We start from the raw sequence: 18,534 nt of genomic DNA on the forward strand, positions 1-18,534 counted from the left end.
AAAAAGTGTGAGAGTCATGGTCCACATTTTCAGCGTTAAGAAGATAAAAGGAGGGGTGACCATGGCCTAGCGACGGAGCAGGCATCACTGCCCACCCGCTAATGCACTGTATTCCTTTGGCAAGCACCTCTCTGGACCTCTGTTCCCCATCTTAGAAAGGCTCTAAGCATACTGGGCGCAAAGGATACGCTGGTGTGACGGGACCCAGTTAGTGACTCCCTGGGCGTGGCGTAGCTGAAGAGGTGTAACATGGCAAAGTCTAGGGTGGGAAGAACTTGGACAAAGCGGGCGGGTCAACAAGTCTTGAACACCAGTTTGCGCATGCACCTTGAGGGAAGCCGGCGTTCTGCGCGTGCGCGTGCGCGAGCCCTGGAGGCCGCCGGCCGCCGGCCGCGCATGCGCCCTCGTCTGGCGGGAGTTTTACCGGAGGCGGGGCTGGCGCGGGTGGTGGATCGCCCAGCGGGCCCAGACCAGGAAGGAGCCTCCGCTTTGGCGCAGGGCGTGCGGGGGTCACCCGGGGCCGCGGAGAGTGGCCTGCGACCTTGTTTTTCGGGGACGGAGGCTTTGGGCTGGACGGGCGTCGCTCTGAGGTCAGGAAGTCGCAGACGTCTCCCTGGACGCGGCCCCGCTCACCCGCGCACCATCCTCTTTGGGGTCGGACACCTCGGCCCAGCCCAGACCCAACCCGTCGTCACCCCCGACAGCGGGGACTAGGGGGGCTCTGCAGCCACCTCCGGGTAAGAGGAGACCCGAGGCCGGGAGGCGCCTCTCGGTCGGGGCCTGTTTGCCGAGCCAACGGTCTAAATTCCAGAACAGTCGTTGAAGGCTGGGGGTGGGTCGCAGGCCGGGGTTGGAATTTAGCCTCTGCTCCAGGCTGGCCGCACAACAAGTTTGGGCCAGGCTTTTGCCCCTCTCAACCTCAGTTCTCCTATCTGCAACGTGGAATTGATGATGGTACTTACAGAGCTGTGGAAAGGATTAACGGGATAGTGATGCAAGTAAATTGTTTGCATACACACCCAGGTCCTGGAATGTAATAAGCGCTTAACGGGCGACAGTGATTGCTGCTATTATCCAGGCTTTCATCTGAGTGATACAGTCGTAACTGAGGCGATGTAGATCCTCGATCTCCCCCTCGTTGTTCTGTTATCTTTGCCATGTTGTCCTTTCGCATATATTCATTTCTCTTTACTAAGCACCCCGCAACGTACCGATTTCTGTTGGGGATGGGGGCGGGGGAAGCATGGACGATGTAGAGATGCCTCAGTCATGTCCCTGCCCTTTTCCAATCCGTTAGTTGTCTGTAACAGGCTCTAGAAATACAGTCTGGCCGGGGAGGCAGACATGTAAACAGACTTTACAGCCAGTGCTAGGGAGACCTAGGGGTGGAGCAGCCAACTCTGCCAAAGAGAAGTGGTGTGAAAGCTTCACACTTGAGCTCGATTGGGAAGGATGAATAAGCTTTACAGGCAATGTGTGCAAAGAGTCAAAAGTGGTGCGTGGAATGGGAGTGGCAGGAGAAAGCAGGAATGGGTACTAGTTAGGACTAGCTTCTGGAAGGTGTTGAGTACACTGGAGGAATCTCTGCTGCTGTCTAAAGAATGGATTGGAGGGAATTCCCCAGCGGTCCGATGGTTAGGACTCCGCGCTGTCATTGTGAGGGCCAGGGTTCAGTCCCTGGTGGGGGAACTAAGATCCCACAAACGGCGCGGCCAAAAGTAAAATAAATAAGAATGGATTGGAGAGGAGCAATGCTGCATGTAGGAAAATCCAGTGGAGAGACTGTTAGATTCTTGGGGGAGGTGGGGGAGAGTGGTAGAAATTACGAGATCTGATCTAAATCGATAACTGGAAACAGGGAAGAGTTTTAGAGACTGTTGGAAGTAGAATGGACAGGCCTTTGGATCTGTAGAATTAATCAAGGATAATGTGATTTTTTTCATGTTTTGAAGACCATGTAGATCATAATGCCATCAACTGAATTATGCACTTAGGCACTTGTTAAACACAAAATAATTGGGAAATAAGATGGGGTACATGTTAAGGTGAGTATTTCTAGTGATGAATTCTGTAGAAATTGAGAACAGGAGGTGGTGAGCTGTGCAGATGTTCTCTGGAGGAGGTGGGTGAGGTGGGGTTGGACTGGGCCTTGTCAGGCAGGTAGAATTTCATGGGGCAAAGTGGGGCAGTTCAAAGAGACTAGAAAGCACAAGGCCGATTCTGGGGTAGTAAAGCCCCAGCAAGACTGGGACTGAAATGTGGAGAACAGATCACCTCATTTTCCTGTTTTCAGGGTTCTCCACCCAGGATGACTTCTAGATCAGAGACTGTAGAAGGTGAGTACTGTAGTGAAATTCAGTACCTCTTGGGTTCAGGTTCTTGAGCTTTACCTAAATACTTTCCTGGCTCCTGGTGGATTTGAAGGCACTTATTCACGTATTTGCAGAGATGCTTCCTCAGTGTTTCCATGATCTGGGGCATACATTTCCTTTTTCCACTTTTTTGCACAGATACTTAGTTGTGATGGGTTTGATTCTGTATTTTGACTTTTTTATAACAAGTGCTAGAAGAGGAACCAGTGGCATCTAAGACTCATGATCGTCAATTGGAATCAGATCCCAACCCTGCGGAAGCGTGTGGTAATTCGTCCACCTCCCTGGAGATGATTGAAGGCGTTTCAAAGGAACAGATTCACCTTGGCTCTAGCCCTAAAAAAGGGGAAAGTTGTGATCTCAGCCACCAGGAAGGACTTCATTCCAGGTCCCTTCATTTGTCCCCCCAAGAACAGTGTGCCCGTCATCAAGACAGGAGGCAGTCCTGGCGGCGAGCAAGTATGAAAGAAACGAACCGGCGGAAGTCACTGCCTCCCTTTCATCAGGGCATCACAGGTGGGGTGCCATGTACATAAAACAATGGAGTTCCAGCTCAGATAAGAGGCAGTGAGGTATGACAGACAGATAGACTTGACTTTGCTGCTTACTAGCTATGTGACTGAGCAAATCTCTCTGAGCTTCAGTTTCCTCATCTGTAGGAGTATCCTAAGATTATAAGTACTGATGTCAAACACCTAGTAAGTATTCAGTATCATTGCTATTTATATCATGTTATTAGCTACCCACTGTAATCTATACCATGAACAGAAAATCTGATTTATGGTTGTTCAACACTCACCTCTGCTAAGTGAATGTTCAACATTCGCCTTTGCTAGAAGTAAAGATTTCTTCCTGTGGCTTTCGGCCTCATATCCTTAAGCAGAACAGAAGGTGGATGGGTCGCTACCTGATTTTAGGCTTTATAACTGAAAATGTCGCAGAGGGAAGGACACATAAAAATATCTAGGGTAAAAACCTAGTTTTTTAGACATGCTGTATTTGAATGTGATTTTGTGTGAATTTATAATAATAGCATCTCAGTAAGCATTGATGTACAAGATTTAATATGGAAAGTAACACATTTCAGGAAGACCTTACTAGCTGTGTGATCTTGAGCAGGTCCCTTAACCTCCTTTGCCTTACGGTCCTCATCAGTAAATGGGATGAAATAATACCTATTTTACGGGGTTGTGTGAGAATTAAATGAGTTGATATATAGCACAGTACTTGGCACACGGTAAATAAATAGCTCAAGTGTTAAGCTGTAGTGATTATTTTAAAGATATCACCTCACTTCCAGATGGTCTGATGTTTAGAAGGAATTCTGGGTAAAAACAGCCATGTAGCATATCAGAAAATTGCTACCACAATTAGGCTCATGCACTTTACTCCATGGACGTGCCAAGAAACTTCAGTTTCCTAAGATTGCCCTAACCTGCATCTCTGTTCCAGAGCACGTGGGCCTAAAATTCTGTGCAATAGAAAATTACTGATGCATAATAAGATTTGTTATCTCCTGGTCACTACCAGCCACTTGCCAAGTTTCTTTGGTTATAGGCAGAAGGTATCCTGTTTTTCATGACTAAAAGCAAGAAGAAGTAATCAAGAGAGGGCACAAAAGAACTTTAAAAACACAGCCAGCTGAAGCTGGAGGGCAAAAAGACATGTATCTCTCCCAATTCTCAAAGCAAATTTCCTTTGCTGTATAATGGTTGATGTTTTTAAATGAACATAATTGAAAAAACAGTATCTATGTCTTCTAGTTGTTTGAGGATTCAGTGGCATAATTATGTAAAATGCCCGTTCAGTTCTGGCTGACTCACTGTGTGACCTTGGGCAAGTTACCTATTACCTACCCTTTGTCAAATGGAGTTGATAAGATACTTGGGGCTTCCCTGGCGGTCCAGTGGTTAAGACTCCGTGCTTCCACTGCAGCGGGCAGTGGTTCGATCCCTGGTCTTGGAAGATCCCACATGCCGGGCGGTGTGGGGAAAAATATAAAAAAAGATTCACCCAGATAAGATACTTGCCTCAAGTTTTAATGAGGTGTGTATAGCGTTTAATAAAATGCCTTTTAGATAGCAAATGTTCAACAAATTACTATTAATGTATCATTAGGTCATTATAGAGAGGCAGCATGGTATTAGTGGGAAAACAGGTTTGGTGATGGACTTGGGGTTGAATTCTGGCTCCACCAGTCTCTGGCTTCAAACAAGTTATATCCCCTCTGAGCTTCAATTTCCCCATCCGTAAAATGGAGCTCATAGTTTATAAGAAGATTCTTAAGACAGCGTATGTATGTATGTATGAATTTATTCATTCATTCATTCATTCATTCATTCATGGCTGCACCACACAGCATGTGGGATCTTACTTCCCCGACCAGGGATCAAACCCGCGCCCCCTTCACTGGGAGCACGGAGTCTTTAACCACTGGACTGCCAGGGAAGTCCCAAGACAGTGTATTTAAAGCACACTGCAGTGCCTGTCATAGAAATACTGAAATATTCCCACCCTCCTTTCTTCAAATGGTGAATATAAAACATAAAAGGAGTTAAATTTTTTTTTTAATCTACGTTGTTTAGCAAGACAAGATTTTAATGTAGTACACAAAAGGTTCTTATAACTTTTCAAAGTTAGGATGCACAGATGGGTAAATGTCATTCTTTGGTGATCTTGAACAAATTAGATGTGACTATATATGAATTCTCCCTTTAATTAGAGAAGGCTGCTTGGGTTTTCTTAAGTTGGACTGCATCAAGGGGGAGGGAATTTTTCAGTTTTTTTTACTTTGCTAACTGTGTAAGTATCCATCTCCTTCAATATGGTGATATTTTATGTTAGAGCTCTGCAGATCCATCAGTGTCAACATAGCAGAAAGGAAACGGCTGGGCTGTCTCCTGCTTTCCAGTTTCCAGGTGAGAGTCTCAGGATTGGGAAATGCTTTCTTTTTCTTTTTTTTTTTTTTTTAAACTGTTACTATGACATCCCCAAAGAGAGATCAATACTGTGTGATTTATCGGTAAAGGGTAAAAGATATTTCTCTCTAGTGGGATTAATTTAAAAGCCAGCTTTAATCCCGGGAGCTGATCTGTCTCTGGACTAGGCTCTACCAGTCCCATCGGTGCTGCTGTCGCTGAGCACTGAACAGTCAGATTTCCCCGATCTAGTATATTTTGCTCACTGGCAGCAAACGATGGGAATTTACAGTGAGTGGAGGTCAAATCTAAGTTTAAGCGGTCATTTGAGGTCTGACTGCATTCTAAGTTGGTATTATATGGCTGACTGGTGATCACATCAGTTTAGATAAGCAAGTAATTTGTGTGAATTAAATGACCATTTTTTTTTCCTGAATCAAAAATCAAATCATATAGTCTAGGCAACAAAGAGTTTTTCCCTTACCTTTTGATTTTCTCATTTTGTTTTGTTTATATGAAAAATCTTAGGTGTAGAATTAAATCATGTTTGCTCACATTTATTAAACATCATAAAATTACATGAACTCGGGACTGGCCTGGGAAATCTTGGTTGTTGTACTGAAAATGCTTTTCTTTATTTAGTTCTCTGTTCAGAAACTTGAACCTTTCCTAAGGGGCACTGAGGGCTTCAGTCTTGAAAGTTTTAGAGCCAAAGGTAAGTTACTAAGACTAGACAAGTGAGCTTTGACCTTGGTCTGTACCTCCTATGAAGGTCAATTGAAGCCCCATTCTCAGGATCCCCATTTACAGGAACTGCTGCCTCACAAAACCAGCTCCCCTCCTTTTTTGGGGAGTCGCATTAAAAAAATAAGAATATATGTTTATGAAGTTCAGAAGGTCCAAAAGTGAAAAAAGTGAGCCTTTCTTCCACTGTGACCCCAATTACAGTTCTTTCCTCCCAGAGGAAACCGCAGTCACCAGCTTCTTGTGTATCCTTGCAGAGAGATTTATTGCATTTCTAAACATTTATCCATTGAAATCAAATGAGTAAACCAGTCTACACTGTTCTTTACCTTGTGTTTTTTTTTAACTTAATTTATCTTGCAGATAGTTCTATATCACACTTACAGAGCTGTCTTGACATTTTAGTAGCTACATGATAACACCATTTTATAAATGTACCATATTTGATTTAACCAGTTTTTTACTGATGGACTTTTAGAGTTGTTTTCAGTCTTCTACTGTTGCAATGAATGGATAATGAATACCTTTTTATACAAGCCTGTTGGCACATATTCAAGTAGAAGTAAGATAAATTTCTAGATTAGAAATTAACTAGTGTAATTATACTGTAACTAAAAGTTTAGATTTTTTACTATTGGTGATAAAAGATATTTTTTTGTACTTCTAATCTGTGTTTCTTTTTCTTTTGAAGAGGATAATAATTTTTTCATATTTTTAGAGGAGAGCCATTTTTAGAGGAGAGCTTTATTTTCTGTGTATTGTCTGTCCATATCCTTTGTTCATTTATAAAAATTGGGATATTGGCTCTTTTATATTGATTTTGTAGGAACTCTTTATATATTAAGGAAATTAGCTGTTTGTCTGTGATGTAAGTTACAAATATTCTTTCCCAGGAATCAGTTTTCAGCTTTCCAGAAAGTAGCTATTCTCCTTACAGTGTCATTACACAATCATCCAGGTCAGAAATACTCAGTGTTACCCACTTAAAAGACCTAGAAAATACAAGAACTCGGACTTAACTTAAATAGTCAGTTAAAGCTATTTATCTCAGAACTGCACTATCACCATAATTAGAGTAGATATGCCCAGGTTATTTTGATAGCTGTTTAACATATCTTTTCCCCTCTGCATTCCTCACCTGAATTTAATTGTGAACTCTTCCATATTTAAGCAGAGACCTGTTTTTATCTTATGCCCATAATTCTTTATTTGCCTCCAACATTTCTCATTACACTCTTGCCCATTGCCTGACTTCTGTAATATGTTCTTCCACCCAGTGCTAGCAGATCAAATCTCTTGAAAAGAATGAAATGTCCGTGCAGATACATCTTTTTAACCGCTTTTTCACCAGTCAAGTGTAAAAAACACTATTATAAATGTTATAAAGAGGAGTTGTCTTTCATTTTATCTATACCTATCCAAAGAAAAAAGATAAAATCTTCCTGCATATTTATACCACTTTTTTAAATGGGTGAGAATGTAACAGGGGACCCTAGAGCTGGGACCACATTAAGTATGTTATATCTTTGTCAGCAGCTCACGGTGAAAATTTATATTCTCTTTATTTTATAACATATAATTTTATCTATTCTGTCTAGCATCTTCTCTTTCTGAAGAATTGAAACATTTTGCAGACAGACTGGAAAGTGATGGAACTCTACAAAAATGTTTTGAAGATTCAGAAGGGTAAGAGCAATTCCCCTTCTGTCCAAAATTATAATTGAATTAGGACTTTTTATTTATTTATTAAAAAAATTGTTTTTTTAATATTTATTTATTTGGCCGCACTGGGTCTTAGTTGCGGCACGCGGGATCTTTGTTGCCGTGTGTGGATCTTCGTTGCGGCATGTGGGATCTAGTTCCCTGGCCAAGGATCGAACCCGGGCCCCCTTCATTGAGGTTGCAGAGTCTTAGCCACTGGACCACCAGGGAAGTCCCTAAAAAAATTTTTAATTAAAGTATAGTTGATTTACAATGTTGTATTAGTTTCTGATGTACAGCAAGGTGATACAGTTACATATACATATATTCTTTTCCATTATGGTTTATTACAGGATATTGAATATAGTTCCCTGTGCTATACAGTAGGACCTTGTTGTTTATCTATTTTATATACACTAGTTTGTATCTGCTAATCCCAAACTCCTAATTTATCTCTCCCCACCCCCTTTCCCCTTTGGTAACCATAAGTTTGTTTTCTTTTTTCTTTTTTTTTTTTAAAGATTTTTACATTTATTATTTATTATTATTTTTTTTTATTTTTGGCTGTGTTGGGTCTTAGTTGCAGCACGCAGGATCTTCATTGAGGCACGCGGGATCTTTCATTGAGGCACGCGGGTTTCTCTCTAGCTGTGCAGGTTTTCTCTTCTCTAGTTGTCGTGCACAGGCTCCGGGGCGCACAGGCTCAGTAGTTATGGTGCGTGGGCTTAATTGCTCTGCGGCATGTGGAATCTTAGCTCCCTAACAGGGATCAAACCTGCGTCCCCTGCATTGTAAGGCGGTTTCTTTACCAATGGACCACCAGGGGAGTCCCCCATAAGTTTGTTTTCTATGTCTGTGAGTCTGTTTCTGTTTTGTAAATAAGTCATTTGTGTTGTATTTTAGATTCCGTATATAAGTGATATCATATGGAATTTGTCTTTCTTTGTCTGACTTACTTAGTATGATAATCTCTAGGTCCATCCATGTTGCTGCAAATAGCATTATTTCATTATTTTTTATGGCTGAGTAAATACTCCATTGTGTGTGTGTGTGTGTGTGTGTGTGTTTGTATACACATACGCCACATGTTTATTCATCTGTCGATGGACACTTAGGTTGGTTCCATGTCTTGGCTATTGTATAGTGCTGCTATGAACATTGGGATGCATGTATCTTTTTGAATTAGAGTTTTCATCTTTTCTGGATATATGCCCAGGAGTGGGGTTGCTGGATCATATGGTAATTCTATTTTTAGTTTTCTAAGGAACCTCCATACTGTTCTCCATAGTAGCTGCACCAACTTACATTCCCACCAACAGTGTTAGGAGGGTTCCCCTTCTTCCACACCCTCTCCAGCATTTATTATTTGTAGACTTTTTTTTTCTCACCACGCGGCTTGTGAGATCTCAGTTCCCCAACCAGGGATTGAACCCAGGCCACAGCAGTGAAATCCTAACCACTAGGAGACCAGGGAACTCCCTGTAGACTTTTTAATGATGGCCATTCTGATGGTATGAGGTGATACCTCATTGTAGTTTTGATTTGCATTTCTCTAATAATTAGCGATGTTGAGCATCTTTTCATGTGCCTGATGGCCATCTGTATGTCTTCTTTGGAGAAATAAAACTTTTTATTTTAATTAGACAGTTGTTAGACATGCACTCAACAAACGTTTATCCAGCATCCCCTATGTACCAGGCTCTTCTAGAAGTTGGAGATAAATAGTGGTAAATAATCAAACAAGATCTCTCTTCTTATACATTGTAATAGGAGAGACGGTCAAACAAATACATAGAAAATAATGATTTCAGATAGTGATAATCTAAGAAGTCAGTAAATATGAGAGTGACTTGAGGGGTGGGCAACTTTAGCTAGAGTGTTCAGAGAAGTCCTCTGGTGATTTGACCTTTGCACTGAGACCTATAAGACCTGGATGGTGAGAAGGAACCAGCCATGGAAAGTTGAGAGGAAAAGTGCTCTTCGGGTCTTCGCTAGCCATGCAAGTTGGAGATAAATTTATGTTCTTTAGCTGTTGGCAAGCAAGAATATTAGGAGAAATTTTGCAGTCGCACCCCCAAACTGGTCGTTCCTCTTCAGGGGCAGCACCCAACCCTCTACCCACTGCCTGTAACAAATCATGTAACTTGGGCTTACACTTTTGACTTCACAAAGGTCTACCTTTCTGTGGATCCTTAGAATTAACATTACTATTCAGGAAATGAAAAATATTTTAGTTCAACGTAGCTTCTCTTTTTTTTTTTTTTTTTAGCTTCTCTTTTAATACAGTATATATATATTTTTTTTCCATCAGTGCTCCTTTATTGTTCTTCACTGTACATATCTTACCATGAGAGAATTACATTTATCAGGCAGCACTGAAGCTATTTATTCCCTTCTTATTCCATTAATTAAACTATAATACAATCACTTGGGTTACCCATAACCAATCTTTGGAAGATTAATATAGGATGCTATTCTTTTGCTCATATTTGGCCTCTGCAGGGTAATGAAACAGCAATAAGGTTTATGTTCCCATAACTTAATGCAGTATATTTAAGCCACAGGCTGCTGCATCTCAGCCAGAGGTGATAGAGGCTGTTTTTCACAGGCCTTGGTAGAAAAACACGAACAGTGACACACTGATTTGCTTTTGCCAGGTAGAGTACCAAGTACATCTGCAAAATTTTGGCATTTTCAATGCCTCCTGCTTTTCCTTTAGGATTAATCGCCCTACAGAGCCGAGGCATTGGTTTAAGTAAAATATATCCAACCAGTAGCTTCAGTTTAAGTGGGAATACAAGATGGTTATATGGAAAAGTATTGTTGGTTCTTAAAAGATGTTAAGGTTTTGATTAGTGGGAAGGGAAGAGGCTAAAAAACGGCGTGAACAAAACTTTGGAGATTGAAACCCTCAGATGTTTGATGCTGAATGGCATTATATGAGACAATAGATAAAGGGTACTTGGAATCAAAGTTAATGAGCTGGACAGAGCCAGAACCTTAAGTGCCAGATTAAGGAGTTATGGCTTTTCTTCTGAATGCAGTAGAGGGTCACAGAATTTTTAAGCAAGGAAAAAAATTAAAGGAACATTTTAAGAAAGGTTAATCTGGCTGTGTGTGAATTAGAATTGGTGAGAGAAATAAATGATGAAGAGACCACTGAGAAAGCTGTTACCTGGTGCAAAAGTGAAATAGAGCCCAAGAATAAATATTTGTTGAAAGATAAATTCTGGGACTTCTCTAGTGGCGCAGTGGTTAAGAATCCGCCTGCCAATGCAGGGGACACAGGTTCGAGCCCTGGTCCAGGAAGATCCCACATGGGCACAGAGCAGCTAAGCCCATGCACCACAACTACTGAGCCTCTGCTCTAGAGCCCGCGAGCCACAACTACTGAGCCCGTGTGCCTAGAGCCCGTGCTGTGCAGCAAGAGAAGCCACCGCAATGAGAAGCCCGCACACCACAACGAAGCCCCTGCTCAGTGCTACTAGAGAAAGCCTGCATACAGCAAGGAAGACCCAACGCAGCCAAAAAAAATAAATTAAAGAAAACTTTTTTAATAAATAAATAAATTTAAATCTTCAGAAACGTTTAAAAAAAAAAAAAAAAGATAAATTCTGAACATGTTTTATTGCCATTAAAATTATGTAAGGTGTCCATAGCAAGTGCTCTTGGAAGGTTTGTGTTAATCTCATCATCCTGTCTGTATTCTAGAAGAGCACCAGATTTGTCTCTGGAAACATCAGTGGCTGAGATGAAGGAATATATAACCAAGTAAGTGAAAATGAGTGAACCTTTGTTGGAAAATCTAAATTCATCTGGGAAAAATAACTAAACCTGGGAAAAAGGAATAGTAAACATCCTGTTCAGTGTGTCAATACTAGTATATCCACACTGGAAGTTAGACAGCTGCACACTGGGATTTTATGGGCTGTACTGATGGCCAGTTTCATAGAATGGAGTCTAGAGACTAAAGATGTGGATTTGATATTAAGAACTCATGTTTGATTTGATTAAATTAATAGCCTCTGAATTGGTCATGCTTTCTCATCCTTTTATGACCTTTTTATTCATATCTTAGAACCAGAGTAGACACCTAATACACTTATTGTTGCCCTGAGTGATTCAGAGTGAGATGATAAAAAATTAACTGAATTTTTTTCTGTTCCTATAGGTTTTCTTTAGAACGTCAGAGTTGGGATCAGCTCTTGCTGCACTACCAGGAGGAGGCTGAAGAGATCATACCCAGGTTAGATCTGTGACAGGAAATAGGAAGCTTTTACCTTGTGGAATTTGATTTGAATTGATTTCAGTTCTGTTAGCACAAATTGAACGATGAATCCATTCTTAGAGGCCAATCAACTCATCAAATCCCTGTAACGTGTATATTAGCACTTTGTAAATGGAGAGTGAGGGGGAAGGGAAGGAAGAGTTGTCACTATTTTCAGTCAAAGAACAGAATTGCCTCTGTTCTGTGTCCTTGGCTGCCATTCCACATCCTGGGGGAGACAGGCACATTTCTGCCCTGTACCTGGCAACCTGGGGCTGGGCCAAGAACAGTATCAAGGGACTTCAGTGAGCACATGGCCTTTGAGCTGCAGGTATGGGAGAGAACCCTGGCCAGGGCCTTCACGGAGATACAGACATGAAATGGGTAATGGAAGATGATGTGTAGGAGAGAGAGGATCTTTGTCTGGGTCTTGAAGGCATAAGAAAATGGGTAAGTGCTAGATTTTGATTCCATTTTACCATCCAAACCAGTGATTTTAAGCTTTTTTTCCCAAACAGAATCTTAGCTAGAAATGTAACTATAAAACATTAGCCAAAATAGTAATTGCAAAAGTGGCCTCTTAGTAGAGAGGTGCTTTGAGGAACACAGTTTGAAAAACTCCCCCAGTCTAAGCATTGATGGTTATTAGTTATTTTCTTCACCCTTTAAATGTTCTATTTATGAAGATAGATAATGTATAAGATGGCAGTTTCAGAATAAAAACTTTTGATGGGGCATAGCTTAATAGTTAAGAGGAATGCTTCTGGAAGCAGACTGTCTCTATTCAAATCCTAACTACTCCTTACTTCTGTGACCTTAGGCAATCTGAAGTGCCTTATTTGAAAATGGGGATAATATTAGTTCATACCTCGTTGGGTTATTATGAGGGTTAAATAAGTTTAAATGGAAAGTGCTTAGCTGTGTATGGCACCCAGTAAGCACTCAGTAAATTGTAGTAGCTGTTACTAAAGAGTCATCATCAGTTTTCATGAACTGTCCATTATATTCAGTTTGTGGTTGTTGTTGGGGTTTTTTGGCCACACGCCGTGCAGCTTGCGAGATCTTAGTTCCCCAACCAGGGATCAAACCCACACCCTCGGCCATGAAAGCACGGAGTCCTAACCACTGGACCTCGAGGGAATTCCCTATATTCAGTTATTTTAGATAATTGAAGTGGGCCAGCATCTCTTTGGTAAAAGATTATAGACGTTGACTTCAGGATAGCAGGCTTTGGCTTTATCCCAAGTGTAGTCCTTTTTGTAAATGGACCTTACTGTTAGGTGGAGTCAGCTAACCTTCTAGCATTTCCTGGAGTCCAGGGGTATAAAAATATTAATATTGGATAATGATCTCAGAATCTCCTGTTAGTTAGAGAGCCTGTACTTTCAGTGGGGTGGAAGAATATTGATTCAGGTTAATAAAGCCTTCTAGGAGGTTTTTTCCCTAGGTAATCTTTACTGTTTTCCCCAGAAAATGATTATAAAATTATTTGAAAGCTCTTTTGTTTTGTGTTTAGAGGATCAACTGAAACCAAAAATACTGAAGTTGAAGTGGAACCTACAGCATATCTTGGGTCTTCCCAGAGTGAAGTCCTTAATACAAAGCCTGACTACCAGAAAATATTACAGAACCAGAATAAAGTCTTTGATTGTATGGAGTTGGTGGTAAGTTGGGTCATGTTTCTTTTGTTGAGTTATCCAGCTTTGCTACCTTGTCATCCTTGGAAATTAAAAGACGTGGAGAATATGCGTAATTAGATGAGATAAGAGATATTCAACTCTACCTTGGGGAAACATGGAGAGACAATGGAAGAAAAGAAACGAATAAATGGTGATAAGTGCTAATAAATCAGGTGGAGGGAGGGCTGTAGGTTGCTATATAGAGGGGTTGAAGGTCCTGCTAAGGTTCTACTTTAGTAAGACTTGAAAGAAATGAGGAATGATCCATGAGGACATTTTGGAGAATAGTAGTGTATCAACCCAAGTATTAACAGGAAGCACATGGCATTTGATATAGGATAATTCAAGGAGAGTCTGTTTACAGAGGGGCTAAGTACAAAAGTGTGGGTTTCAGGAAACCAAAAGTAATCTGGGGCTTAGAGGCAGCTGAGCTATTTACCTGTCGGCTGGAGGAAGGAACAGTTACTGTGGCACCTGGCAGGGAGTCATATAGTGGGATGCTTTGAGAGAGCCATGACGTTCAGTTGAGAGACACAGCTAACTCAAGATGACCCTTCTGGAAGCAGGCCTGGGTAAAATACCCTGGCCTCATTCAGCTCCCTCGCACTTGGCTCCTTCTTGGCCAAGCCCACCCAGAAACCAGAGGACATGGGATCTTGTTGGAGGTTGTGCAGGTCAGCCCGCTGGGGCATAGAGCAGTGTGGAGAAGAGTGGAGTGGGGATGTCTGGCATAAGCATTCCAGGTTGAAAGAACAGCAAAAGCAAAGCTCCTGAGCAGGAGCTCTCCTGACATGTTTGAGGAGCCTCAAAGATGCCTGGACCCTTACAGTTGACAGCTGTCTTTTGTCTGCAGATGGACGAACTGCAGGGATCCATGAAGCAGCTGCACGCCTTTATGGAGGAAAGTACCCAGTGCCTCCAGAAGGTGTCAGTACAGCTCGGTAAGCCTGTCTTAAGGGGACCAGAGCTTGTACTGTTTTATGTCTCATAGCCCTTCGGATACACACTACCCTTCAAAACATATGGTCTCAGAGGGTAAGGCCTATATCTGGTGGGGTTTCTTTTCCCCTCACAATAACTATTACGTTGTGGGTACTCAAAGTTGATGGGAAATTTGTAGATGTAAATTCCACAGAAGCACAGTAGACTGAGAATTAAATCTCCACAAACTGTGTTGTTTGGGTAAATCCAAGACTTAAGAAATACCCATTGCCTTTTTTCCCCTTTTCATTCTTCAAGAATCCACTAAGTGACACTGACATTACTTATCCATCACTTTTCCTGACCACCTCCAGCCCTAAATTATGTGCTATACATACCTTCATTTCATTATTCATTGGATGGTATTGTGGTTGTAGTTGCAGCTGGCTTTCCTGCCAGACTGCCATCTCGTAGAGGGCACATGCTCTAATTTGTTGTTGGAATGCCCTTCTGTGTGTCTGGCACAGTGTCCACACAGTAAGTTTTCAATAAATGGTATTTGAATTCAATTGAAATTTATTTTTTGGCTCCTTTTCTCTGCAGGGAAGAGAAGCACGCAACAATTAGATCCTTCACCAGCTCGAAAACTGCTCAAGCTTCAGCTACGGAAGCAGCCTAGCACACGTTGCTCTAAATCTTGTCAGTGACCTTATGCAGCTTTTCTGCCACAGGATGCTCCAGAGGAGAGAAACAGGAAGAGTGCCCCAGTGCACGGCAACTGCACAGCGGGCTAAGCTGTGACATCTGCCCTGTTGCCTTTGAAGATAACTGGCTGACTATAAAGCACTTCGATTTTTTTCTTAAAATGATGGAATTTATGCATCTGAAAGAATGTCATATAGAAACTTTTTCCAAGAATGTGCAAAGTGCTTGAGACTTCTGCTTTGGAATGACCTTCAGAACTAGTGGCCCATTCTTTTAAATATCCTTTGTGATGAGAAACCTTCCTCTTGTGAAGATGTTTTTCAGGCTTTGAAACAACGCAAAGTCACTCAGGGCCAAATCCGATAAACATTTTAGGGGTCGTCCTGGTTGTAAAGGGAATGAGACTGATTTCTAGTGTGGCTTTGAAGGTGATTTTAGGATCGTGTTTTAGCATTGTGTGGATACATAAATCGCATCACAACATGTCCAAATTGAAGGAAGTACCACTCATTCTCTATATCCTGTTGTCTATAGTGTGCTTTAGCTTTTAATATTGAGTGGACATCCTAAATCCTGGATTCATGGCAAGAAGGGGTTAAGTACCTCTTTTCATTGTTCTCCATATTTGTTAATAATACGCATTATAAGATTGCACATACTTAAAAGCTTTCCCTTGTCTTTGTGTATATTTTGAGTGTATAAAAAAATGAAAAGGCAGGGAAGGCTTAGCAGAAAATAGGATTCTTTGCCAGGATCTGGAAGTGAACAGTAGTGTGGAGATACGCCTCAGCATTAACTACCAGTAAAACACCAGCTAATTTATTGTTAGTGTCTCTTATTCTCTGATCCTCCTATTAGGACAAAATCCATTTCACTTAAATACCCAGTCATTATCCTAAGTCTTAAGCCTTCGCCTAAGCACCAGTTAGTGAGAGGTGATATCTCCTTGCTTTGACCTACATTCCTTATTCTTTCATAGGTTTGCAGAGCCCCTGCTGTATGCCACACAGAGTTGTAGGAACTGGGAAGAGAGCAAAGAACAAAAACAGACTCGGGACCTCCTTCCATGATGCTCACAGTCTAGTGGGGACAAGGGAACAAGAAGACACGGAACAAGAAGAGAGCCCTAGTCCACAGAAGTGATGTTTTAGTTAACTTGGGAAGGAGAAAGGAGTTAAATAGGGCAGTTATTTGAGGTAAAAGGAGCAGCATTTACAAAGGTCTGAGGGGAGAGAGAGAAATGTAAGAGCCACGTGAGACAAAGATAATCGAAAGTCATTGGAAGGTTTTGAGAGAGGGAGAGAAGGGATCAGAGCTTTATTTTTAAAAGATCAGGGACTTCCCTGGTGGTCCAGTGGTTAAGACTCTGCACTTCCACTGCAGGGGGCGTGGGTTCAGTCCCTGGTCAGGGAATTCAGATTTTGCATGCCACGCGGCAGCAGCCAAAAAAAATCACTCCAGTTGCTGTTTGGAGAACAGACAGAAGCAAGTATGTGTGGGTGTGAGAGACCAGTTGGGCTATTGTAGTCATCAGGTGGGGAATGACAGCCTGTGCTGGGAGTTGGCAATGGATGAGTGCGGGGAGTCGTCCACAGTGTCTGGAACATAGCAGGCATGTCACCTACGTGTTAAACGCCTAACTGCCACGTATTAACTGACCGAGAAAAAGTTATTTAACCTCTTATTTGTAAGATTGGGGGAATGATAGGATCTATATCACAGGGATGCTATAAGGGTTAGATTAAATAACGTAAGTTTAGAACAGTGGTATGAATATGATGGAGGGGGTGGGTAATAGAGCAGATAATGAGATGGGAAAGCTTGCAGTTTAGTTTGGAATGCCAAACATGTCAACTAGAATGTTGGATATACAGGTGGAAAACTGGGTAGGAAAACCTGGACTAGAAATAAAATTTGGAAGTTACTGATATCTAGTTATTAAAGCCTTAAGAGTAGATAATATTGTCCAGAGTAGAGCAAGAAGGGAAACTGGACAGACCCAAGGAAAGCTTTTAGGAATCAGAGGAGTGGTGTTAATTGCCTACTCTCAGAAGCAGAATAGTATAGTGGAAAGAGTGTAGAATTTGGAGTGAATCTTCATCCTTATCCTCAATTTCCTTTCTGTGAAATGGGGAGAGATCACCTCTCTCCAAAGGTGATTGTACCTCTCCAGCCCCATTTTATCTACTACATTGTATTACATCTTTTGTTGATAAGAATTTGTTTTAAGCCCAAGGATAAGAAGTATGTTTTTGTGTCTTCAACAGCTATGCAAGATAGAGCACAGAAAAAGAATATTTAATAAGCTCTGAACATTCTATACACATACAGACCACAACTTTATGAGATAACTTCTATTTTTTGTCATTATAGATGAGGAACTCAGGCATGGAGGGGCTTAATAATCTAACCAAGAACATATAGATAGGAGTGGAGGGTCAACTAGAACCCATGTGGCACTCAGTAAATGTTAACAAATCATATAATAAAAGGCTGTGCTCAGTATTAGTTTTCCCTCTCCCCAAATTTGGTTCAGGAATTGCACTTGATGAATATTATAGACAGTTGCAACCCTTGAGATGTTTGGTAATATTCTTCCATTTGCCCTACTTTAGTTAAGAGAATATCTTGCTTTTAGTCAATGATACTTAACACTAAAGAAATAATAGATCAAATTATAAGCTCTTTCAAGGAAGGGAGTATGTCCTGTACATTTTGGTGTTTCTTAAATTTGGGTGTAATTAAGCTTAATGTAATCATTCTGGGGAAAAAAAATTCCATTTCTCATGTTGCACTCTAAAAAGGAGATGGTGTGGCTGGTGGCTGTAGTAGAGGTGATACAATGGAGGACTAGGAATTAGGAGCCCTGTCTTGGATTCTGGTTCTTTTTTAACTTTTATTGGAGTATAGCTGATTTACAATGTTGTGTTAGTTTCTGCTGTACAGCACAGTGAATCAGTTATACGTATACATATATACACTCTTTTTTAGATTCTTTTCCTATATAGGTCATTACAGAGTATTGCGTAGAGTTCCCTGTCCTATATCTAGTTCTTAAGTTACTGGTTCATTCACCAAAAACTTACTGAGCCCTTTCTTCATGCCAAACACTGTGCTAGGTGCCATGTGACCTTGGGTACCTCTCAGGGCCCATGTCAAAGGAGGATGCTATGCCCTGTAAAGCAGGGGTCCCTAACCCACGGGCCGTGGACCGGTACTGCCTGAAC

The 18,534-nt window shown here is 41.4% G+C and overlaps 1 protein-coding gene across 2 annotated transcripts; it reads left to right on the top strand.

The window, feature by feature from the left end:
* Window positions 1-398: 398 nt before the first annotated feature.
* Window positions 399-15,972, top strand: DSN1 (DSN1 component of MIS12 kinetochore complex). Of its 2 annotated transcripts, XM_059897016.1 has the most exons (11): window positions 399-737; window positions 2,294-2,336; window positions 2,562-2,888; window positions 5,217-5,290; window positions 5,933-6,005; window positions 7,633-7,720; window positions 11,447-11,506; window positions 11,907-11,981; window positions 13,519-13,666; window positions 14,535-14,622; window positions 15,206-15,972. In XM_059897016.1, exons 2-11 carry the CDS (start codon window positions 2,309-2,311, stop codon window positions 15,307-15,309), a joined length of 1,065 nt encoding a protein of 354 aa, XP_059752999.1. In that variant the 5' UTR covers window positions 399-737; window positions 2,294-2,308; the 3' UTR covers window positions 15,310-15,972. The 2 variants fall into 2 exon arrangements, with proteins under 2 accessions (XP_059752999.1, XP_059753000.1); XM_059897017.1 differs by lacking the exon at window positions 2,562-2,888 and having other exon boundaries at window positions 400-737.
* Window positions 15,973-18,534: the final 2,562 nt, after the last annotated feature.

The sequence above is a fragment of the Balaenoptera ricei genome, chromosome 15 (assembly GCF_028023285.1).
Source record: "Balaenoptera ricei isolate mBalRic1 chromosome 15, mBalRic1.hap2, whole genome shotgun sequence".
In the NCBI taxonomy this organism is placed as follows: Eukaryota; Metazoa; Chordata; class Mammalia; order Artiodactyla; family Balaenopteridae; genus Balaenoptera; species Balaenoptera ricei.